The 26,224-nt window shown below is 39.2% G+C and overlaps 1 protein-coding gene across 7 annotated transcripts in view; it reads right to left on the reverse strand.

Annotated features, from left to right (window-relative positions):
* The window catches only part of ARHGAP42 (Rho GTPase activating protein 42), a 343,088-nt gene that overhangs the window by 61,693 nt on the left and 255,171 nt on the right, over positions 1 to 26,224 (reverse strand). For all 7 annotated transcript variants that reach the window (XM_081545986.1, XM_081545985.1, XM_081545990.1 and 4 more), the window contains 4 exons: positions 24,560 to 24,670; positions 12,025 to 12,129; positions 9,847 to 9,976; positions 4,072 to 4,172 (listed from right to left, as the gene is read on the reverse strand). In XM_081545986.1, coding sequence (XP_081402112.1) covers positions 4,072 to 4,172; positions 9,847 to 9,976; positions 12,025 to 12,129; positions 24,560 to 24,670 — 447 coding nt within the window. The remainder of the gene's footprint in view (positions 1 to 4,071; positions 4,173 to 9,846; positions 9,977 to 12,024; positions 12,130 to 24,559; positions 24,671 to 26,224) is intronic.

Here is a 26,224-nt window from a genome sequence, read left to right on the forward strand (position 1 = left end):
AACTGAAATATATTAAACACATCATCTAAAGTTTCCATATTAAAATAACTAAGAGTACAGTTTATGTGTAAAGATCATAAGCATGCCCTATTTCTATAAATATTAATACAAAGATGTCTGGCTAATGTTAACTTCCCAACTGCAATATACCAAACCATTTATTAATAAATTAATCACATATATAGGTTTTATTCAAAGAATTCTGTGAATTCTGTGCCTATCATCCTTCAACATATTTACTGATCATGTTAAATTATACTATAATGTGTATATATTTGAATCAGAACTGTGGAATATTAAATGATAGCTGACAGTTGACTCCAAATCTCAAGAGAGTTACCAAAATAACAAAGCTTATAATGCTATTACTATCATGCATACCATGTGATTCTTCTGCTGGTAACCAATTGCTAATGTCCTTTTCATTATAGGGGACTGGAATGCAAAAGTAGGAAGTCAAGAAACACCTGGAATAACAGGCAAATTTGGCCTTGGAGTATAGAATGAAGCAGGGCAAAGGCTAATAGAGTTCTGCCAAGAGAACGCACTGGTCATAGCAAACACCCTCTTCCAACAACAAAAGAGAAGACTCTACAAGTGGACATCACCAGATGGTCAACACCAAAATCAGATTGATCATATTCTTTGCAGCCAAAGATGGAGAAGCTCTGTACAGTCAGCAAAAACAAGACGGGGAGCTGACTGTGGCTCAGATCATGAACTGCTTATTGCCAAATTCAGACTTAAATTGAAGAAAGTAGGGAAAACCACTAGTCCATTCAGGTATGACCTAGATCAAATCCCTTATGAGTATACAGTAGAAGTGACAAATTTAAGGAACTAGATCTGATAGACAGAGTGCCTGATGAACTATGGACAGAGATTCGTGACATTGTACAGGAGACAGGAATCAAGACCATCGCCAAGAAAAAGAAATGCAAAAAAGTAAAATGGCTGTCTGAGGAGGCCTTACAAATAGCTGTGAAAAGAAGGGAAGCGAAAAGCAAAGGAGAAAAGGAAAGATATTCCTATTTGAATGCAGAGTTCCAAAGACTAGCAAGGAGAGATAAGAAAGCCTTCCTCAGTTTTCAATGCAAAGAAATAGAGGAAAAAAACTAGAGATCTTCTCAAGAAAATTAGAGATAACAAGGGAATATTTCATGCAAAGATGGGCTCAATAAAGGACAGAAATGGTAGGGACCTAACAGAAGCAGAAGATATTAAGAAGAGGTGCCAAGAATACACAGAAGAACTGTACAAAAGAGTTCTTCACGACCCAGATAATCACGATGGTGTGATCACTCACCTAGAGCCAGACATCCTGGAATGTGAAATCAAGTGGGCCTTAGGAAGCATCACAACGAACAAAGCTAGTGGAGGTGATGGAATTCCAGTTGAGCTATTTCAAATCCTGAAAGATGACGCTGTGAAAGTGATGCACTCAACATGCCAGCAAATTTGGAAAACTCAGCAGTGGACAAGGGACTAGAAAAGGTCAGTTTTCATTCCAATCCCAAAGAAAGGCAATGCCAAAGAATGCTCAAACTACCGCACAATTGCACTCATCTCACATGCTAGTCAAGTAATGCTTAAAATTCTCCAAGCCAGGCTTCAGCAATACGTGAACCATGAACTTTCAGATGTTCAAGCTGGTTTTAGAAAAGGCAGAGGAACCAGAGATCAAATCGCCAACATCTGCTGGATCATCGAAAAAGCAAGAGAGTTCCAGAAAAACATCTATTTCTGCTTCATTGACTATGCCAAAGCCTTTGACTGTGTGGATCACAAGAAACTGTGGAAAATCCTGAAAGAGATGGGAATACCAGACTACCTGACCTGCCTCTTGAGAAACCTGTATGCAGGTCAGGAAGCAACAGTTAGAACTGGACATGAAAGAACAGACTGGTTCCAAATAAGAAAAGGAGTATGTCAAGGCTGTATACTGTCACCCTGCTTACTTAACTTATATGCAGAGTACATCATGAGAAACGCTAGGCTGGAGGAAGCACAAGCTGGAATCAAGATTGCCAGGAGAAATATCAATAACCTCAGATGTGCAGATGACACCACCCTTACGGCTGAAAGTGAAGAAGAAACAAAGAGCCTCTTGATGAAAGTGAAAGAGGAGAGTGAAAAAGTTGGCTTAAAGCTCAACATTCAGAAAACTAAGATCATAGCATCCGGTCCCATCATTTCATGGCAGATAGATTGGGAAACAGTGGAAACAGTGGCTGACTTTATTTTTCTGGGCTCCAAAATCACTGCAGATGGTGACTGCAACCATGAAATTGAAAGGCGCTTACTCCTTGGAAGGAAAGTTATGACCAACCTAGATAGCATATTGAAAAGCAGAGACATTACTTTGCCAACAAATGTCCATCTAGTCAAGGCTATGGTTTTTCCAGTGGTCATGTATGGATGTGAGAGTTGGACCATAAAGAAAGCTGAGCACTGAAGAATCGATGCTTTTGAACTGTGGTGTTGGAGAAGATTCTTGAGAGTCCCTTGGACTACAAGGAGACCCAACAAGTCCATCTTAAAGGAGATCAGTCCTCGGTGTTCATTGGAAGGAGTGATGCTGAAGCTGAAACTCCAATACTTTGGCCACCTGATGTGAACAGCTGACTCACTGGAAAAGACCCTGATGATGGGAAAGATTGAGGGCAGGAGGAGAAGGGGACGACAGAAGATGAGATGGCTGGATGGCATCATCAACTTGATGGACATGGGTTTGGGTGGACTCAGGGTGTTGGTGATGGACAGGGAGGCCTGGCGTGCTGCGGTTCATGGGGTCGCAAAGAGTCGAACATGACTGAGAGACTGAACTGAACTGAACTGAGTCTGCTTCTGAAACTAAACCTCTTTGGACAGAATTCAACATAAGCTCAATTCATAATTCTCTTCTATACCTTAAAAGCCATTGAATTTTAAGGAGAATATTTACCTAATGCCTGGTTAATTCTATTGCCTCTGGTTGCAAATCTTATAGATTTATTAATAGAACTCTGGCTTGGTCTATTTATTATCTCACTACTGTCACATGAACTCACTTCTGGGCAATAGCTTTTCTTATGCAAACTTGAGTAGAAACTAAGGTGTGATTACAGCATTTAATAACTTCTCGTGATGGTAGCAATCTAAGATTTCTTTTTCTCTGGTATGTTCTCCTTTACTTTACATCTGTATTTTGAATTATTAGACTCTATTGAATGCCCAAGCACAATAAGTTTCGGTTGATATATTTGAATATGTGCCTAAATTAGGTCAACATTTACTACTCCATGATCTATACCACAAATTAGCTTGGGGAGTTACTTACTTTCTACCATCTTTATCTTCTAGTCCGTTAAAAGGAGGTGAGGCTAAATAATTTTTAGGATAACTTCCAGCTCTAGGATTCTCAGATGATGGCTCAGTTATCTTATTTGTAGGTCTCATGGTTTGCCACATTCATATCTTAACTCACAAAAAGATTGCAAACTACATGCAATAAAGGTGCTGGAGTTGCAGCACTTCCGCATACAAAGTACAGTGAGTTTCTACTGTTCACCACCCATGTGAGACAGTCAGTGACTGACTGACCTCAGGGCTAAATGAGCACTCACTGATTTCTTTTGAGAAGCTCTGTTGGCCAGCATTTCAGTAAGCAGGACTCAGTGCTTGCAGGGACTGTGGCATGCAGGGACACATGCAGGCTCCCACAGAAAACCGTCAGGAAGAAAGAGGTGGACTCCGTGAGCCTCAACCCGCCCCTGCAACCTCTGTGGGCTGCTGGCAAACCACCAACACAAACAACCCTGCAGCCAGGGACGTGAGGTGCCATCCACCAAGGTGTACGGACATGTAACGTAACTGCTTATAAAGAGTCACGGCCAAAGTGAAAGAGAAGTACTGGTTGTTCTTTTTAAGTCACCAAGGTCATTTAAAGTGAGAGAAAAATTTTGTGACTTTTCAGTTTTTAAAAATTGTGAACATGTTTATTAGAAAAACAAGCGCACATGATTTTTGTTTTTTATTTCCATTACTTAAAGAACAAGTTCAGTTAAAAAACAATAGAAAAAAATGACTCACCATTTTCCCACTGGATTTCATTTCTGAAACACTCATTGTAAAAGTTTTACTTCCCTTATCATATGTACAATAATGTTTGATCCATGTAAAACCAAGAGGTCCTAATGAAAGGAAACAAACAATACAGACTGTTAATATATGAGATGTACCTAAGATTGCACAGTTTTCGATGCTATGAAGTACAACTGAGGATTTCCATAGACCATGCAAGTCAGGAATGCTTACTGTGAGTGAGAAAGGCCAGTCTGGAGCTAGAGTGCTGTAGGGTAGAGTGTCTTGCAACCAGACAACTTGGCTTAATTTGCAGCTCTGCCACGTACTTGGTAAACTCAAGAGTTACTTTAGATCTCAACTTCAGTTATCTTGTCTGTGAATGTGGTTTACCCATGGGTGTGGGAAGGATGAGAAGGAACAGCCTGAGGTGCTATAACAGGTCTCCTTACATCTTCCTTTGTGGTCTATTTTCGAAACTGCCAGAAATACCCTGCTAAAAATGCAGCCAGGTCACTTCAGCCTTTTGTTCAAAACTCACCGGTCATTTCCCACATCACCCCAGATATAATCCGAAGGCTCCGAATGATCTGGATATAAGGATGTTATTGGTCTTACTGCCCTTTGCCTACACTCTATGCTAGTTACACTGGGCCCTGCTGGTCTCTGAACATGGTGAATGCATTTCTACCCCAGGGCATTTCCACTCACAGGATGACTCTTCCTTCAGATGCCTGCATGACTTACACTATCACTTCCTCCAGGTTTTTTCCTAAATGTCACCTTTATAATACGGCCCTTTCTGTAGAGATAGCTAATATCACAACACCTTCACCATGGCATTTCATTTCTTATCTCTATTTTTTTTTTTTGCTTTACTTTCTTCTCAGCAGTTAACACGTATATGATCAACACTTTACTAATTCATCCTATTTACTGTCTGCGTCCATCACTAGAATCTAAAGCTCTATGAGAGAAGGAACAAGTGATGTTCTGTAGAATAGCATATTCTTAATCCATAGAAGAGAGTCAGACATAGTTGCTCCTCAATAAAGATTTGATGAATGAAGGAATGAATTATTCATCTTTCTCTAAGACTTTACTGACCACAGAGCTGTTCCCTTTTAATGCTAATCTGAAAAAATTAAATTCAAATCTCTCTTTAAAATGAAGGGTTTCCTTGGTGTCTCAGACGGTAAAGAATCCGCCTGCAATGCAGGAGACCTGGGTTTGATCCCTGGGTTGGGAAGATCCCCTGGAGAAGGGAAAGGCAACCCACTCCAGTATTCTTGCCTGGAGAATCCCATGGACAGAGGAGCCTGGTGGGCTACGGTCCAAAGAGTCAAACACAACTGAAGCAACTTAGCATGCATGCATGTATAGTGTTCACTTTCTTTTTCTCCATAAATATAAGCTCGCTGGGGTAGGCAACCCTTTCCCGCTGCTCACCACTTTGTCATCCAGTGTTCTCCTTAAGAACTGGCTAATGCTGCTTCACCAGCGCAAAGGGATGCATCACAAGTTCAATTATTTCATGACTCAAGAAGACTTCATCTTTCCGGCAGGGCAGCCAATTATCTGCACCCAAATGCCCCAGTGGACTGAGAGGGCTGAAAGTGGAGCTTGTTTCCGAAAGCATCTCCACACAGGGTCCTATCTGGATTAACACCTGGATCGCTCTAGCAACAATTATATACAATGCTATTGCTGGCTGGGTTTTATAACAACGTATTCAAAACCAAGAAACCGAATTGTGAAAATATCCCTCCTGAGAAAAGTGTTTCATGAGCCGTTTGAATTATACTTAAACCACTCCAGACTTTAAAATTATGGGGTGCAGCTATATACTTGGTAATCACAAAAGATTACTGCAATTAACTTCAATTTGTTTGGGGACTATTTTATACTGTAATACTTAATAATACTTGTTGATAACTCTGTTACATGTGGAGTAAAATACTTAAAGGCTTAGAGTTGATTAGTGGAAACTGGCTGGATAGAAATCCTTATAGTGACTTTACTACTTAGGAAGCAATTTATGAAGCAATATTAACTATAATTTTTAAATAAAGCTGCTGCAACACTCTGATGACATATTAGACCCAAGATGTTTCATCCTGCCTCTATTTTAACTTCAGAACCCCATGCATTTGGTTTTCAAGTGTGCTGCACACACATGCTGCTTTCTTTAAAGTTGCTTGGCACCAGGCCAGGGCAGATGTTCTTAGGCAAGTGATTCTGAAGTCCCTAAAAAAAAAAGCCTGGGAAAATAAAATTTATTACAGCTCTGAAGTTGCAAACCAAAACAAGTTTAATTATCTTATCCAGTGATCATGTGAGGTTGCTGAGATGATGTCTGTAGATTGGGAGGGAATTAACATTCACTGGATACCTACTAAGTGTCAACATTTTATCTAGAAACTTTCAAAGTCTGACATTATAAAGAGCATTTTACATAAAGAAAATAAAGCTTAAGAGCGACAGATGGTGCTGCTTTCTTCATTAAGAGGGCATGTGGTTGGAGTTTTTTTTTTAGAGGAAAGATACTTCTCAGGAGTTGTTTTAAGAATTAAATGAGATAAATACAAATTGTATGGAATAGCAAGGGCTCCTGGAAGTACGGTGGAATTACTATGCATCACTACTGATAACAGAGATATTCTATATACATTATCTCTAATTCTTACAACGTTATTATGGTGAGATAGATATAAATATCCCTCTTTTATAAATGAGGAGACTGAGCTCAGAAAGTTGTCTACTCAGAATCACCTAGTTAACAGGTGGCATAAAATTCCAATAAAATTCTATCTGACTCTGGACTCCATGCTCTTCCTGTTTAAACTGGAATCTACCAGAATGCAATCCACTGTATATCTGGAGGTGGGCAACATACAAACCACATATCCAGATGAAGTGGAGTGCTGTGTCTAAATAGCAATAATTTGCTACCATCCCATTACACCCATCTCCATTTATCAATCAGTTTACAGCTCTGATATTTACTATTGATCACTGGTTGCTAGTTGTGTAGGTCTATCTGTCTTGTACCTCCCACAATTGAATAAACATCTTGGAGCCATATTCTTTGTCTCATTTTCTGTTCTCCACAGGACTTACTCAGTGATCGCAAGAGCACAATCAATGTGTCTCAGTGAAATGGTCAGATTTTCTTACTATAAATGCTCTCAAAGATTCCAAGAAGAAAGGGGCTTTGAGTACTTTTTTCTCACAGAAAAATAATTCCAAAGCATATAATCCCATTCATTTTCCTTTTTAAATCCCTAGGCAAAGGGAAGAAGGGAGGATGGTAAGTGGGAATGAAAGGAGTGAGGGATTACAGTGAGGCAAAATAACACTTTTGAGAGTGATGAATACATCTATTATGTTGACTGTGGTGATAGCTTCATAGGTGGATACATGTGACAAAATTGATCAAACTGTACATTTTAAATATGTGCAATTTATTGCATGCCAAGGGTGCCTCACTAAAGCTATAAAAACAACACAGGCAGATATAGAGTAAAATGGAGATGGACGCTGTCCTGGGAACAGGAAGAATGTCATAAGGGAGAATGCTACAAACAGAGGGGCGCCCTGAATGCCATGCCTGACCATGGCCATCACAGGAGAGGCACAATCAAGCAAGCACTGCAGAGGAAGCCGCTGGAAGCTCTCTGAGAATGGACTGAGGTTGACAAGCCTGGGGGCAAAAAAAGAACAGTAAGGAGGCTATTGCAAGACTATGGAGATGGAGAGAAGGTACGGGTTTACAGGTTATTAAGGAGACAGACAGACAGATTTGGTCCCAGGCTACAGAGACACTGGAATTGAAGATTTACCTGCATTCTGTAGCCTAAAAGCAGATGTTAGAGGCATACGAACTCTCAGAGAAAAGGTCAGTGCCACAAAGGGCTATATGATCATTTTAGACTGACCCAGAGAAGAAGTCAGGTATCTGAGAATAAAAGATATCAACATCAGACAGGTGCATAAAACACTGCATTCTGTCCATGCATCCAGACCCCAGATTATTAAAGGGCTTATGCTTTTAGTATGATCCAAATGTCCACCAACAGCTGGGGAATAGGTAAGCAAACCTTGCCACCATCCAATGGATGGACTATCAAGTAGTAACTGACCAGGACATATGTGAAGATTATGCATACAAGAATTTTGCTAGGTAATCCAAAGCTTTTTTGATTAGAACATGATACTGTATACCCACAATGATTTTAACAACTGTGCTAACAATAGGGGTGAGGGGGACCTCAAGAAACAAAGTATTGCTGAGCTGTAATGAATAAAAAATCTTTAGGCAAGAGGATGAAACCTACTCTACCAGATGCAGATTTGACAAGCCTCACTATCCACAAATTCCTCACTAGGCACAGTGTAAGCTCCTCTCCATATACCCTCACACTGAGGCTCTCAAATATGGAAAAACTATTCAGTATGCAGAATCTTTCTTAGGGTGCTGAGTCAAACCCATGTACTCTGTATATATGATCAATGAATTGGTCTTTTTTCATGAAATTTTGGTAAAACCTATTTATTATATTTTAATTATAGGCTATAGAGGCAGGACATTAGATCTAGCATCTTAACATCTGAAAAGAGTCGACTGGTCAAGGTGGATAGCTATGAGAGACAAAATCCTGAAACCAGATCCCCTGAGCCAGCAGCCCACTATGACCAATGTAGTAATAAATGTTTGCCAAGATTATTATCTGCTTGTGTACTGTTAAGGAACAAATGAGCATCATCTGATCATGTCAAATATAAACTATGTTGGTATATTAGTCATCATTTTGCATTATGCCCAAAAAACTTTCAGTCAACATCTACAGCTCAACATCTACGGCTTCCACATCTCAAATCCTTTAGCTATAATGTCTTCAAGACAACTACCCTGATCTATTGTCTAGAGATGGGGAGACAGGGCAATGCTATTCCGTGTCATCTTCAAGTCCACACGTGAGAAAAACTACAGAAAGTGAGAATAGCCATTTCACAATTTTTAGAGCAATCTGAGATTACTGCACAATCCACGCACGTGATTCTGTCTTTTACGAAGACCCTGGCCCATGATGCCCTGGAAAGGCAAACAACTGTTCCTTCAACACAAAGAGTAAGAGAGTGCTTTAGGGCATTCTGGTTTGAAACAGAGAGTTAATTTAATCACTGGTTCCACTTAATGACAAAAAAGGACCCTAGTTATACAAGTTTGAATGGCTTTTATTAACTTTTGTGAGAAAATCTTTCTCAGTGTGAGGCAATTATAATAGTGCTCTGTTGGATCTGAAGCTTATTGCCCAACACCAGGAAGTAAATAGTGCCAGTTTGATGTTACGTAATTGCCAGTTTTACTCCTGAAAACCATCACAGCACGGAATTAAATGAAATAATACTGCTGAAGGGGAAAACCACTATCAAAGTCACCAAGATGATTCACCTGATAAAGACTTTGGGTTTTCATTCTCCATGAAACTTTGCACTGAGACCAGACACCATACTTAAATTCTAAAACTGAACTCATGCTATGGTAGCATCATGAAAATTCTAACTTCCAAGTTCAACAACATATCAGCTTAGAGAATCCAATGGTGAAAAGTGGAAAAACTTCCACATTCAATGATAGTCGCTGGCCAAGCAGACCATATATGATAAAGCTGTTAGTAATTTCAGTCTTCCTTCTTGAAGGAAAAGCAAGTAACCGACTCACGTCTCATAGAAACAGAATGTTAATCTTAAGAGACATTAATTTACGTCTTTGCAACTCACGTTTCTCCTGGACATACAAGTAGCCTTCCATTGTCCACTGGCTGGGTGGCCTGTAATCTTGATTGGCAGATTTCATCCTCTGCATCAGTCGCTCTACCTCTTGCCGAGTACTTTCAAAATTATTCCTCGTCTTTAGTGAATAGAAACAACAGTTTCATTCAGTGTTTTCTGCCAGTTTTGAGGAACACCCAGCCTAAGGTTTCAAAACTACAAATGGTGCACAGGATAACCCTGATGTTTGTTCACCATATCCACCAACATCTACATTGAATCCTGTGCTCTAATTTTGAATTGCTTTAGTGAAACTTTTCTGAATGACCTTCTGCATGTTTCTCTTTAAATCTGTGTATATGTGTGTTTTATACAATTTCCCACTTAACACTTTACAAATACAAAATATTAATTAAATTAGCATTTTATATCCCATAATACCTAAGATAAAAAAAGCAGATACACAGCAACTTAATTTGTTTTGAGGGTTAAAATAAATTCACATAGTTTTGATATATGTGGCACTTATCAAGAAAAAGGTTCATTTTTATTCCAAACACCTGTTTGAAGAAATAACACTTACCTTGTTTTCCCAAAATCCTAACATAGTTATCAAGAGGTCAATGCATAAATTAACACATAAAAGTGAATAGGTTTCCAATTTCTAACGTTTTCTATTGTAGGAACTAATTTACTTACATCATAGCAAGTTTACTTAAGGGAAGATATAGAAAGCATACGGCTTTTCTCTATGAAAATCAATTCTGCATTCAGATCACATTATCTCAACAATATGCACTTGGAAACATAAGAATAATCGCCAATCTGTAAGGCAGTGATGATTACCATTTTGTTACGGCCCCTAATAAAAAATCTGAATTTCAAAGTAAAGTTAGGAAAGTTTTCGTAATTGCCACTTTTGCTGATTTTTCCCTTTTAAACGTAAGGATCTGAATTTTTTCCAATACTTTACCTGTCTCTTGTTCTCAAATCCCAGGAATCTTACTGCAATTGAATTTAATATGGAAATAATAAAAATACTTGGGGTTTATAATTTTTCCTTTTAATATTTACTGAGAAAGCCCAAATGCATTCCATATTGAAAAACAATGGAATGAATTGCATGTGAAATTGATTCTGTGAGAAAATCTAGGTTAAATAAAAAGCTAAATGCAAAACACAGGTAGAATAAATCCAATTACTTATTTTTCATAGTATGCTCCAACCCCATCTTTTTATTTGCTGAACATCTTTACAACGGCAAAAATCAGGTAAGGAATGAAAGGCATGCTTTTCATAGAAAATTAAGTGAAACCTTCACAAATTATTTTAGCTACAGAGTACCAGACATGGTTTCAGAAATAACTTTTCATTTACACAAAATCCTCAGTAATTGAGATTTTGTTATTGGCATCATCGATTCAATGGACATGAGCTTGAGCAAACTCCGGGAGATACTGAAAAGACAGGGAAGCCTGGTGTGCTGCAGTCCAGGAGGCTGCAAAGAGTCCAGACATGACTTAGCAACTGAACAACATATTTGATAATGTAGAATCGACTGGCTAACTTTTTAAAAGTGTAACTGGTATTCAGTATATATAAATCAGAATTCGTATAACTTTGCAATCAAATATTAAAAGGATTTACTGGACAACTTTACAAAATAAACTCCCCCAGAAATAGATAGGATGTTTTAAATAATTCTCCCTGAAGCTTTAAAGCAGCTTTTATGGATGCTTGAAAGCCACATTTAAATTTATTTTTAGAAAACAGTAAATATCAGCTATAAAATAAACAGCTTCAGGGAGGAAAGGGACAGAGCATGAAAGTCCATTGTGAAAGTTCCTTCCACAAATATAGAAATACTGCCCTCTCAGGAAATATGACACGCCTAGGGTCATGCAGTAAAATAATGAAAACACTAGATAAAGGGAACAGCTTCCATGGTTTCTGCACTCAGATATTTTCATTTTCATGAAATTTGCTAGTATACATTTTTATAACATAAGATTAGCTCTTATTTAAAAAATTAATAAATTTATTAAGTGGTTTTTCTAAATGAGTGAGGCTTTATTGTACTCAGATAGGTTTTTGAAAGACTCCAAAGTTCAGCTTGGCTGTAAACTCAGTTGCCCTGGGATCATCTGATTCACTAAGAAGAGGCAGTAAGAACAGGTATAGTCTTACATTCTGCAAGTTGAACTGCAGCTGTTGTTTATATGGTGCAAATTCCTGGGCAAGTTCATATCCCTCGTGGTAAAAAGTAAATAGACCCTGAAGGAATGATAAAAGCTGCAAAAATAAAAAGATAAAAAGTAAACCATAAAGATGTGGTTTTTTTAAAAGCATGATCGTCAAATATAATAAATTAGAGAAATTATATTTCATTCTAATTCCTCAAGCTAGTAAGTTTTGAATCTCCTTAGCTAAGTAGGCAACAGAATTATGGATATGAAACAGAAGCCACGGTAGCTAATTTTTACTTCCTTTTTGGTAGACGTGGTTTAACTGTTAGGTCTTGTCATGGACAGTTGTCATGTTAACTACTCTTCAAATGCACTGACAAAATATCCAGGAGAGAATTAATGGGGATAAAGATGAAAATAACACAGTTCAGTTCAGTCACTCAGTCATGTCCAGCTCGTTGTGAACCCATGGACTGCAGCACACCAAGCTTCCCTGTTCACCATCAACTCCCGGAGTTTACTCAAACTCACGTCCATTGAGTCGGTGATGTCATCCAACCATCTCATCCTTTGTTGTCCCCTTCTCCTCCCGCCTTCAATCTTTCCCAGCATCAGGGTCATTTCAAGTGAGTCAGCTCTTCGCATCAGGTGGCTGAAGTATTGGAGTTTCAGCTTCAACATCAGTCCTTCCAATGAATATTCAGGACTGATCTCCTTTAGGATGGATTGGTTGGATCTCCTTGCAGTCCAAGGGACTCTCAAGAGTCTTCTCCAATACCACAGTTCAAAAGCATCAATTCTTCGTTGCTCAGCTTTCTTTATAGTGCAACTCTCACATCCATATGTGACTACTGGAAAAACCATAGCTTTGACTGGCTGGACCTTTGTTGGTAAAGTAATGTCTCTGCTTTTTAATATGCTGTCTAGGTTGTTCATAATTTTCTTTCAAGGAGAAAGCGTCTTTTAATTTCATGGCTGCAGTCACCATCTGCAGTGATTTTGGAGCCCCCCAAAATAAAGTCTGACACTGTTTCCATTATTTTTCCATCAATTTGCCATGAAGTGATGGGGCCAGATGCCACAGTCTTAGTTTTCTGAATGTTGAGCTTTAAGCCAACTTTTTCACTCTCCTCTTTCACTTTCATCAAGAGGCTCTTTAGTTCTCCTTCACTTTCTGCTCTAAGGGTAGTGTCATCTGCATATCTGAGGTTATTGATATTTCTCCTGGCAACCTTGATTCCTGCTTTTCTCATGATGTACTCTTTGCATAAAAGTTAAATAAGCAGGGTGACAATACACAGCCTTGACGTATTCCTTTTCTGAATTGGAACCAGTCTGTTGTTTCATGTCCAGTTCTAACTGTTGCTTCTTGACCTGAATACAGGTTTCTCAGGAGGCAGGTCAGGTGGTCTGGTATTCCCATCTCTTGAAGAATTTTCCACAGTTTGTTGTGATTCACACAGTCAAAGGCTTTGGTGTAGTCAAAAAAGCAGTAGTAGATGTTTTTTTCTGGAATTCTCTTGCTTTTTCGATGATCCAATGGATGTTGGCAATTTGATGTCTGGTTCCTCTGCCTTTTCTAAAACCAGCCTGAACATCTAAAAGTTCATGGTTCACATACTGTTGAAGTCTGGCTTGGAGAATATTGAGCATTACTTTGCTAGTGTGTGAGATGAGTGCAATTGTGCGGTAGTTTGAATATTCTTTGGCATTGCCTTTCTTTGGGATTGGAATGAAAACTGACCTTTTCCAGTCCTGTGGCCACTGCTGAGTTTTCCAAATTTGCTGGCATATTGAGTGCAGCACTTTCACAGCATCATCTTTTAGGATTTGAAATACCTCAACTGGAATTCCAACACCTCCACTAGCTTTGTTTGTAGTGATGTTTCCTAAGGCCCACTTGACTTTGAATTCCAGGATGGCTGGCTCTAGGTTACTGATCACACCACCATGGTTATCTGCGTCATGAAAATCTTTTTTGTATAGTTCTTCTGTGTATTCTTGCCACCTCTTCTTGGTCTCTTCTGCTTCTGTTAGGTCCAAGGGGTAACAGGCTTCCCTGGTGGCTCAGATGGTAAAGAATCTCCCTGTAATGTAGGAGACCCTGGTTTGATCCTTGGATCGGGAAGATCCCCTGGAGAAGGGAATGGCTACCCACTCCAGGATTCTTGCCTGGAGAATCCTATGGACAGACGAATCTGTCGGGCTATACAGTCCATGGGGTCAGAAAGAGTTGGGCATGACTGAATGACTAACAGCAACTAACTAACTAACCCTAGAAGAGATTCTAACCAGAAGTTGGAGATCAAAAATGTGCAGATGTGAGGACTACTAAACCAGTAAGCGAGAAATAAGAAGCACCCAGAGAGAAGGAATAAGGATGCCCAGGTGAAATTCAGGAAAAGATCACAAGGTGGCAGTATTGGCTTATGTAATAAACAGACAATAGCTTAGCAAGCAGCAGGAAGAACTCAAAAAAGAAGGAAGAGTTGAGCAAAAAACATGGAGCTACATGCAGATCTTTTCATATAAGAGTTAGATTACAATTTTCTTTGGAAAAGCACAGTTTCTATGGTCCTAGCTTTCTAATCCCACATTCATATGCACTTATTTATGATGTTTTTATTTGTAAAGTAAGAGCAGCTGTCCATAGAGTTATAGGACACGGTGATTTATATGAAATGTTACAACTGAAAAATAATTTATTTAATTTTTTTCATTTAATTTCCTGGTATTTTATTCCATATACATGTCTACCAATTCAATCTCTTCCACAACTTCTTCCTACAATAAAGTTAGAAAATACTTTTGAGAAGATGCTAATGTTTTTCTAATTCAAACAGCATAATATGTCTGCAAACTATTATTTTATATGAGGAAAGAAACACAATTTGAAACCATTTTCATATGTGAATAACATCCTGTCATTTCCTCTGTCTGGAGAAGAAGGAGGATTCAGTCAAGCATCAGTTGGTATGTGTGTTATGATTTCCAACAGTTAAATAATGGTTCTGCAATGATCTAATGCTTCTCTTCCTAAACAAGTCAACTTCTTACAAAATCATACACATTTTGGAAAGCGTATACTTTCAAATTGGTGTTAAGTTGTTACATTTTAAAGAATTTTCTTTATTTGTTCAACAGTTCCTGATGATGTGTCAAAATATACCGTCTGTAATTTTAGAATTATTTTATGCTGTCAATTTTATATCAACTAATAATTATTAGGGAAACTAAACATTTAATAGATTACCCTTTATTAAAAGGATGCTACATACATTTGTTAAATTATTCAATAATTTAAGATATATAGTCTGCACATGTTGTGACCTAATTTAAAAGAACTCTATCTTAAAATAGGATTAAAAAACCTTTAATTAACCATGGCATAGATATGTAAATTCAGAGATTTTCAGAGACAAAATAAGAAAATACCTTTGAAGTATATCCTTAGGCAACAGTCGCCTTCTAAATACTTGCATAGTGGTTATGAATTTGTTGCAAATAATACTGTTTAATTTCCTAATGTCTCTACTGTCTTACTAGGAACTGGGTATCAACTAACAAAGGAGATACTTTAAGAACATCTGCAATAAATATTCCTATAAAACACCCAATTCCCTGAGATCCATTTCCTACTGGCAACTTCTGGTAAAATTCAGATTTGCTTAGTAGTAAACAAGTATGGTTTTTAACCTCACAGTGCATGCTGAGCACCCACTAAGGAAAGGACAATTCTTTAGGAGGTAGAGAAAAATTATATACAAAGAATTAACCACCTTCTACTTTTGTTCCACATCTACTCTGGAAGTAGCATTGAGAGAGTTTAATCAAGACAGCATGTATGACATAATTGCCTATAGGTGGTGGCAAAGTTAAATGTTTAGTTCAGTTTATCCTTAACAAATTCCATGAGGCTAAATCAGGGAAACTTAACAGGACAGCCTGACAGCCTTTAGGAACTGCATTTCCCCTGTGTCACTTTCTATGTTCAGTGTGCCTGGGTGGGTGGAGTGGTCGGGAAAAGACTATTGCCTCAGCTTACCTTAAAGTAAACCTGACTTTTAAAATGATAATGTCAATAACAATAAGTCAGTAGGTAGATTAGGTTTTAATATTAAGAAAGGCATTTGTACCATCAGGAAAACCTCATATAGCACTTTATCATTCCCAAGGGTTTTAGAATCAATTTACCTCGCCACTGCAACAAACTGACCAAATGTAAAAGCTGATACTGCATTTATAGATGAATAATCATTTAGCAAAACCCATAACAAATCAGCAAAGGAATAGCTTATTCATAATTTCTCAGCTGATTATAATCACCAGGTCACAGCTTAGTTGGTAAAGAATCTACCTGCGGTGCAGGAGACCCCAATTCGATTCCTGGGTCAGGAAGATCCCCTGGAGAAGGGACAGGCTACTCACTCCAGTATTCTTGGGCTTCCCTTCTGGCTCAGCTGGTAAAGAATCTGCCTGCAATGCAGGAGACCTGGGTTCGGACCCTGGGTTGGGAAGATCCCCTGGAGAAGGGAACGGCTACCCACTCCAGTATTCTGGCCTGGAGAATCCCATGGACTGTATGGTCCATGGGGTCACAAAGAGTCGGACACGACTGAGTGACTTTCACTTCAAGCCTTAAGGGCCCACAGTTACCAGTAAAACTGTGAATAGCAGAGAAAAGTGAAAAAAGGGGTTGGGAGTGGCATGGAAGTGAGGGGCAGACCTCTGGAGCAATCTGGAGTGATTCCAGGAATTTCAGATGACTGATGCCCAAACTGGGCAGAAATGGAATAATGAACACAGTGTGACACTGGAACAAGGACAGACTTACAAATCCACGGAAGAGAATTGAGAGTCTAGAAATAAACCCATATATCTACGGCCAACATCTTTTCAACAAGGGTGCCAAGACCATACAATGAGTAAAGAATGGACTTTACAACAAAGAACTTAGACCACTGAAGAGCCACAGGGAAAAGAATGGAGTTGGACACCCACCTCACACCACAGACAAACACTAATCAAAACTGGGTGAGCTGCAGAGGATGTGCATTACATCCCAATAAGACTGTGTTTAAAACATACAAGCACTTCTTATGAACAGAGCATCGTAACGTGCTAAAAGAGATCAAAGCCTTATACAGGCATCTACATCTGGCCACTGAAATCTCCAGGAAGACTGGAGAACGAGAGCACAGGCAAGGCAGAAATTTTCATCCTGTATACACATCTGGCCTACAAGATAATCCTGCGGTCTCTGCTATTCTTTACTTGGAGGAGAACAAAGATGAAAATCGCAAGGGATAGCTTCTGAATGACCACACAGTGCTTTAAGTCTAATATATGGATTGAATGGGAATGAAAACGTATCAGAATCTAATGCAATGAATGAGAAAACTGAAGAAAAAAGATTCATGGATGGAAAGTGGTCAGTCAGTGTGGCACAGGGGGACAACTTGTCAAAGAGGGTAATAATGAGAGAAGTTGTATTGTTGCAAAGTCACTACGTCCTGTCTGACTCTGCGACCTCAAGAACAGCAGCACGTCAGGCTTCCCTGTCCTTCACCATCTCCTGCAGTTTCCAGAAACTCATGCTCACTGAGTCAGTGATGCCATCCGACCATCTCATCCTCTGCCACCCCCTTCTTCTCTTGCCCTCAATCTTTCCCAGCATCAGGGTCTTTTCCAATGAGTTGGCTCTTCACATCAGGTGGCCAAAGTATTGGAGCTTCAGCATCAGTCCTTTCAATGCATATTCAGAGTTGATTTCCTTTAGGATGGACTGGTTGGATCTCCTTGCAGGCCAAGGGACTTTCAGGAGTCTTCTCCAACACCACAGTTCAAAAGCATCAATTCTTTGGCACTCAGCTTTCTTTATGGTCCAACTCTCACATCTGTTCACAACTACTGGAAACAGCATAGCTTTGACTAGATGGACCTTAGTCAGCAAAGTGATGTCTCTGCTCTTTAACACGCTGTATAGGTTTGTCATAGCTTTTCTTTCAAGGAGCAAGCATTTTTTATTTTCATGGCTGCAGTCACCATCTGCAGTGATTTTGAAGTTCAAAAAAATAAAATCTGTCACCAGTTCCACTTTCTCCTCATCTATTTGCCATGAAGTGATGGGACCGGATGCCATGATCTACGTTTTTTGAATGTTGAGTTTTAAGCCAGCTTTTTCACTCTCTTCTTTCACCTTCATCAATAGGCTATTTAGTTCCTCTTCGCTTTCTGCCAGTGGAGTGTTAGCAACTACATATCTGAAGTTGTTGATATTTTTCCTGGCAATCTGGATTCCAGCTTGTCCTTCATCCAGCCTGGTATTTCATATGATGTACTCTGCATATAAGTTAAATAAGCAGAGTGACAATATACAGCCTTAACATATTCCTTTCCTAATTTGGAACCAGTCTGTTGTTCATTTCTGGTTCTAACTGTTGCTTCTTGTCCTGCATACAGATTTCTCAGGAGGCAGGTCAGGTAGTCTGGTATTCCCATCTCTTAAAGAATTTTCCACAGTTTGTTGTGATCCACACAGTCAAAGGCTTTGGCATAGTCAATAAAGTAGAAGTAGATGTTTTTCTGGAACTCTCTTGCTTTTTCGATGATCCAACGGATGTTGGGAATTTGATCTCTGATTCCTCTGCCTTTTCTAAACTTAGCTTGTACATCTGCAACTTCTCAGTTCACATACTGTTGAAGCCTGGCGTGGAGAATTTTGAGCATTACTTTGTTAGCGTGTGAGATGAGTGCAATTGTGTGGTAGTTTGAACATTCTTTGGCATTGCCTTTCTTTGGGATTGGAATGAAAACCGACCTTTTCCAGTCCTGTGGCCACTGCTGAGTTTTCCAAATTTGCTGGCATATTGAGAGCAGCACTTTCACAGCATCGTCTTTCACGATTTGAAATAGCTCAACTGGAATTCCATCACCTCCACTAGCTTTGTTCGTAGTGATGCTTTCTAAGGCCCACTTGACTTCACATTCCAGGATGTCTGGCTCTAGGTGAATGACCACAGCATCGTGGTTATCTGGTCATTAAGTCCTTTTACGCACAGTTCTTCTGTGTATTCTTGACATCTCTTCTTAATCTCTTCTGCTTCTGTCAGGTCCTCGCCTTTCCTGTCCTCTGTTGAGCCCATCTTTGCATGAACCGTCCCCTTGGTGTCTCCAGCGCTCTTGACGAGCGCTCTGGTCTTTCCCAGTCTATTACTCTGTGTCGGTGTGCAGGGTTCTCACGGTGGCGGCTCCTCTCACTGCAGGGCGCCAGCTCTAGACTCACGGGCTCAGCAACTCTGGTGCCCGGGCTTAGTTGCCCCATGGCCCGTGGGATCTCCCAGAGCAGAGACTGAACCCATGTCCCCTGCACTGGCAGGTGCGTTCTTAACCACTGGACCACCACGGAAGTCAACGAAAAAATTATGGAAGAACAAATGAATGAATGAATGAACAGATATGAACACAGATTCAATTAATTTAAAAAGCCAAAACTTTCTGAAGTCATAGCTATATATTGCCTCAGCAGTGAAGACTCACTGGAGTTCCTAAAGATGAATTTCCAATATTTCAAGGGGATGGAATTCAGATGAACTAGACAGAGGTGAAACTTCTTTGGTAAAGAAACAAGGCAATAAACAACAGCTTATCTTTTCAACTAAATGGGAACAAAGTAGGTAATGTGGCCATCAACGTGATAAAAGTCCAGCAGAAGCTATGTTTAGACCAGGCCTTTACATGATGGATTTCTAAAATGAAGTATAAGAGATGAGTCAGTTAAATAGATAGAATGCATTTTTCTGACTTCTCCAAAATTCTTCACGGTCTAATCAGTCACTGCAAACTTCAAACTTTCAGTAACAGTACTTAGAACTAAATCCAAAGACCAAGTTTTTATTTAAATGTATGCAACCTGAGGAGAGCTTTATTGTTTCATTTTGATAGAATGACTGCACTTAGATTTTCAGCAGAATAGAAATTTAACTTTTAGTCCTACAATGTCTTTTTTTTTTTAAATGATACTGTCTTCTTTTCTCACTTTAATCTACTCTAAATTTTCTATACTAAGCTTAACCAATTATATTGAAAATGAACACAAAATCTTTTGCTTTCAGGACCAGAAAGTCTACATACTATCTGATAGACCTTTCTAACTTAGCAAGTAGTTGTTCAGTTTCAAAATTATTCACATCTATTAGAAAACCTAAAAAGTATTTTATAAGTATACTTCATGATATAATAAGCTAAACAGCTAAAGCATGTTAAGTAAATTACCTGAGATTTACTTCAGAAAATGATTTAAAATTAAATTTAGCAGTCTAAGGGATGAGTATTAAAAGCAGCATGCTTTAGTTTATATCTAATAGTCTTTCTGTGACTTAAGTTCCTCATCTTGAAGGATAAAAACTACTACTAATAAAGCCATGGTGGGATTCACATGGGAGAATGCAGAAGACACAGGACACACAGTGGTGTTTTGCTCACAAAACACTAGTCCCAACTAAGCACGCTTGCAGGATGCAATCAAAACATACAGCAACTGCAGTTGAATGAACCAAAAGGGAGTTAAGTTATAAAAAGATTATTTCGGTTCTCTGAGCCACAAACTTCATGTTCCATAACAGACTTTTGAGACACTGCATTCAACTGTCTTATGTAGGCTGTTGATGTTCAGCTACTTCTGAAGGTTTTTCTCCTAATCCCTCAAAATTCTCATAAAATCTGGGCAACTCTGAGAATTAGGAGGATCTTACAATCCGGAAATCATATTTCTCGCTGTCTGATCAGGAAATCATATTTCTCCCTGTCTGATCTCTTTTCCTCCATTACAGATCTAAATTCACGTATCTTGTTGGCAAATTTGAAAGGATACAGTCTAGCACTGCTGGAAAGAAATATAACACAAACCACAAATGCAAACTAAGGTGAAAATTTTGATTTTCTAGTAGTCACAAGAAACTTAAACCAAGTGAAATTTAATATTTTATATGGTATTTCAAAAGATTATCATTTCAACATGTAATCAATATAAAAGAGGATTTAATGATATTTCTTTAAAAAAGAAAGGCTTTCTTTTTTTTTTTTAAGGCTTTCTTTTTTGTACTAAGCCTTTGCAACCTAATGTGTATTTCAGGTCTGGAGCACACCTTAATCTACACTAGTCTCATTTCATGGGTTTGATAGTCATACATAAGTATGACTTGTTGCTACCACACTGAGTAGTGTGAGTCTAGAGATCATCAATTAGCTACCATCACATTCCAAATAAAATATGATAAACAGGGGGAAAAGGTCATTAAAATCATATAGCTAATGCAGAACTGAGTTTAAAAAGCTAGCTTTCTGTATACCTCAAAAACAGTAATTTATAAAAAAATATATAAATTCTCCTCTTTTTCCATATATTAGACCCAGATTTTCCTAAGAATAATAAAGCTGTAGGAACACCTTTTCCTGGTACCACCTGAATATTCTGTAGACATTTTATCATAAGGACAAGTTGACAATGTGGGAATTAAGGATGCCTATATGCTCATGTGCGTGTGTGCACACACACACACACACACCCACACACCCATTTGGAACTCTGTGGATAACTTTACAGACCAGTTGTGGCATCATGTGCAGACTCAACCAATCAGCAGACTGTGCAAGACTGTGGTATTTATTGACAAACATCCGCATATAAGTGGGATCCACACAGTTCAAAGTCGTGTTGTTCAAAGGTCAACTGTAGGAGGATCTTGACATTAATTGAAATCATGGAAAATTCGTCTCTAATGATCATCATAAAGTAAGAATATTATTTAATGGGAATCAACAGGACTATTTATATTTTCTACTTGCTATCACAGAATCTGTTTAAGTCGCATCCCTAAAGTATTTTGCTTTACTCTAATGCTTATTTGTTAAACAAATCTCAGCTAAACTAGCATAGATTGCTTCATTTCTTCAATATAAAGCTTTACACAACAGGAATTGGATTTCTGCAGGAAATAACCTTCAAAGATATTAAAGTATCCTCATGTGTTTTTATGTTTATAGCTCCTGGGGGCTTGGTTTTTGAAATCTTAAGAGCTTTTTCCCTCCAAATTAATTTGTAAATGTATAACCTAAAGAGTAGCATACCCATGTTCTAGCGCTCCCATTTCTATTCTTCCCAGTACGGGGGTGGAAATTAAGTAAAATCCCATGGATGAGACTTTGTGGCTGGAAATGGAATGAGACTAAACTGACAGTACTATTTGGTTTGGCCAGACATTCTAATAAGAAAAATCCAGCAGCCAGGAAAATATTTTGGAAGAAGGACAAATTTAACATCGACCTTGACTGTGGTGTCACTAGAAAGGCATGCATTACAGAAGACTTATCAGACCATCCCAGTATGGGCTGCCCTCGAGGGAAGGGAGAAAACACATGTCTGTTGAAGGACAGTTTCCACTTCTCTACCTGTATTGTCACACGGATTCATAAATTCTTAGCATTCCTTCTGTGACCTGTGAGCACACGATTTTACAACCTTTTCCTTATATACCTGATGTCATCTTACAGAATGGTTTGGTTCACTGTTCCCAGACAGGATGGGCTATAAAAGAGTCTTGGATGGGGAGACAGGCTACACGCCTGCCTCTTCAGCGGAGAGAGTTACTACAGCTGTGAAAGGATCATTCCAGGCGTGAGGAAGACCCGCACAGCAGATGAGCACAGTATCCGCAGGGAATGGGAACACGTAAGGAAGGAGGGTGAAGGGAAACCATCGGAACTAATGGGAACACTCTAACAAAGAGCTGAAATTCAGAAATCCCAAGAGGCAGGCCAGAGGGGGAAGTGTGCCAACAAGGAGACAGGCTTCAAAATCCATGATACGACTGAGAGGCAGGACCTACTCCATGAGAAGAGGAGTAGGAATTTTAAGAATTAGTCATCTTCCTTGATGAGGGCTTGTCAGGCTGACCTATGTCCATGAACCTCAGCTGAGTTTCAGAAAGCCCTGTAAAAGTTTATCAGACCTCAAAGCATCTGCTAAATAAGAGGCTATCAATTTAAACTAGGGGGGTTTAAGGACTTACTGTTTGGCAAACAGAACTTGGAGTCAGGGCTGTCATCACAGTCTAAGTCGCTCAGTCATGTTCGAGTCTTTGCGACCCCATGGACTATACAGTCCATGGAACTCTCCAGGCCAGAATATTGGAGTGGGTAGCCTTTCCCTTCTCCAGGGGATCTTCCCAACCCAGGGACTGAACCGGGGTCTCTTGCATTGCAGGTGGATTCTTTACCAACTGAGCTATATAAAGGTAAATTCTTGAGCTTGTGGTGTGGTCTCAAGTCCCTTAAAGCCTTCGAGGTGAAGCGTTGGTCTTGGAAACTTGCGAAGCGGCCAGCAGCAAGGCAGGTGGCTCTGGCTGAAGGGAGAGGAGTGAAGCAGGGGTACAGAGACAGGCAGGGGCTAAGACTCTTCCTAGACCCTGCTCTGTCCCAGTTTCCCATCATCTTTAGGTAAACACTGATCGGTTTCATCAGGAGATAAAATTTCCAAATATATTTTGAAATGTATCTTCCCTTCTCCCTATCATCCACTAAATTAGGAATAGGGTATTTTATTCCTCATAATAAGTAGTTTGTTTTTTTTTTTTAAATAAACTGACATAGGAAGAAAAGAGGGATTAAATCATACATTTGATTTCTTATATATTTTATGATCAATACCCTATCATCTTGACTATAGAACTTACCCTTATTCATCACAGATGATATCTCATGAAAATGCTTATTTAGGCAATATTGTAATATATCAGGGTATCACTTGGGAAAAAATGCCAAGAAAACGAAGTAAGTTTATAAAGACCAGCCACCTGTTCTTTTCTGCAATGCAGTTTACATTAGGGAATCCATTACTTTTTACACCAACTTAGGAAAATAAATGACTTCACTGGAAAGTGAGCCAGGTCCCCGCCTTGTAAGAAAGCAGAGTGGAACAAAGGAAGAAATATGGCCTTACCTTCTCTCCCTTCAACTAAAGCTTTGCTAAATGGGTCACTTTAGTGGTGAGGTGTTTTCCCATAGGTACATGTAATATACATGCTTTAATGTTAAATTTTAGGCTTTTTAAATCAACAGGCTATTTCAAAGCAGTGTTAGATTTATAGAAAATCTGAACAGAAATGAGAATTCACATACACCCCCTTACCCACCCAGGCTCCCATTCTTAACACCCTGCATCAGTGTGGTACATTGGTTACAAAACAATAACCCAATATTGACATATTATTATGAAAGTTCATAGTTTACATTACAGTTCACTCTTGGTATTGTACCTGCTACAGGTTTTGAAAAATGTATAATGAATAACATGTACCCACCATTACAGTGTTCTATGGATTAGGCTATTTCATTGCCCTAACATGCTCCATGCTCCACCTACATACTCTCCCACACTCCTCTATTTTTAAAAACCATAACTGTCAACAGAAAAAAACTGCAAATTTTGCTTAGAAGATGTATTATAGCTACTATTTTATACAGAAAATAGATCTTACCGGTTCGACAAATTCAAACTTCTTTTTTTCCTGAACCTCTTGAATTTTAAAGACATATTCTAGCGATGCCTCATAGAAGTTCTGATGTTCTCGGTCAATCTGTGTATCTGCCTAAAAAGCACAAAAAGGCAAATCATGACATAGGGAGTAATTATTGAAGGTTCTGTGTTAGAGAGGAAATCAAATATTATTCTACTCTGAAACCTTTTTTAAAACTTAAGTCCTACAAAAAGTTCGAAGACAGCAATTGTATCTCAGGAATACAAAGATTAGGAAAACACAGTCCTTGTCCAAGAGAGCTTATAGTGTATGGAATGGGAAGAAAATGCACACACACGTACACACACACACACACAGAGCAAACATACAGCATTCATTAAATTAAAAATGATTATAAAAGGGTATGTAAATCTATATGAAAATCTAAGCAATCACAAAAGAGAGTCTAAATTCTGGAAAAAAAAATGGTGGTGTTCTGAGTTGAATGTTAAGATGAATAACTGGCCGTGAGTAGTCAAAGATTAAAAAAGGGGTCACTCCAAGAAAACATAATGAGGCATGAAAGAGTCTGACAGAGTCTGCCTTCAGAGTAAGTGGAGGGAAGGAGGCAGAGGCAAGGCTGGAATAACACTATAAAAGATCCTAAAAACTACATGTGGTGGTTTAGTCACTAAGTTGTGTCCAACTCTTGCAACCCCATGGACTGTAGCCTGCCAGGCTCCTCTGTCCATGGGATTCTCTAGGCAAGAATGCTGGAGTGGGTTGCCATTTCCTTCTCCAGGGGATCTTCCTGACCCAGGGATTGAACCCAGGTCTCCTGCATTGCAGGCAGATTCTTTGCCACCTGAGCAATGAGGGAAGCCCTGAAAACTGCATAATGTCTCGATTTCATTGAGGAAGAATCATTTCAGAATATTCAACAGCAGGCTTTCCCGGTGGTTCGGACAGTAAAGAATCCACCTGCAATGTGGGAGACCTGGGTTCGACCCCTGGGTTGGGAAGATCCCTTGGAGGAGGACATGGCAACCCCCTCCAGTATTCTTGCCTGAAAAATCCCCATGGACAGAGAAGCCTGGTGGGCTGCAGTCCACGAGGTCGCAAACAGTCGGACATGACTGAGCGACTAAGCACGCACATTACAGAGATAACACTGGTAGCAGAGTTCCCAAAGCGGAGGTTCTAAGCAATGCCTCATGCTGCAACAGCGCTGTGCACATTCTCTCCCCTCTTCTACGCTCATCATCGTCCTCGCATGCTGTCTTTAGAACTGACTGGTTCAGTAAAAAGGCATGATTTTACCTCACTTTCATTACCCAGCTACACTACTCCTCACCGCCAGCTGAGATTAGTAAAGGAAGATGAGTAGAATGGCCTCTTCAGAATACTAAGTATCTGCCAGTAACAATCTGGGAATAGGACATTGCTTTGGAGCCATTTTACACTGATAATTTAACAAACAAAAGCTTAAAGAAAGATAAAATTAGGTTTTCTGGCTTTGACAGCATAGCATCTTATAACTTCATTTGAAAGAAGGACTTTTAAAAATACTTACATAATTAAAAATAACCCAATAAGTAGTTCACTGCTGCTGCTAAGTCGCTTCAGTCGTGTCCGACTCTGTGCGACCCCATAGACGGCAGCGCACCAGGCTCCCTCGTCCCTGGG

This window comes from Giraffa tippelskirchi, chromosome 11 (assembly GCF_054371585.1).
Source record: "Giraffa tippelskirchi isolate mGirTip1 chromosome 11, T2T-mGirTip1v1.2.pri, whole genome shotgun sequence".
Lineage (NCBI taxonomy): Eukaryota > Metazoa > Chordata > Mammalia > Artiodactyla > Giraffidae > Giraffa > Giraffa tippelskirchi.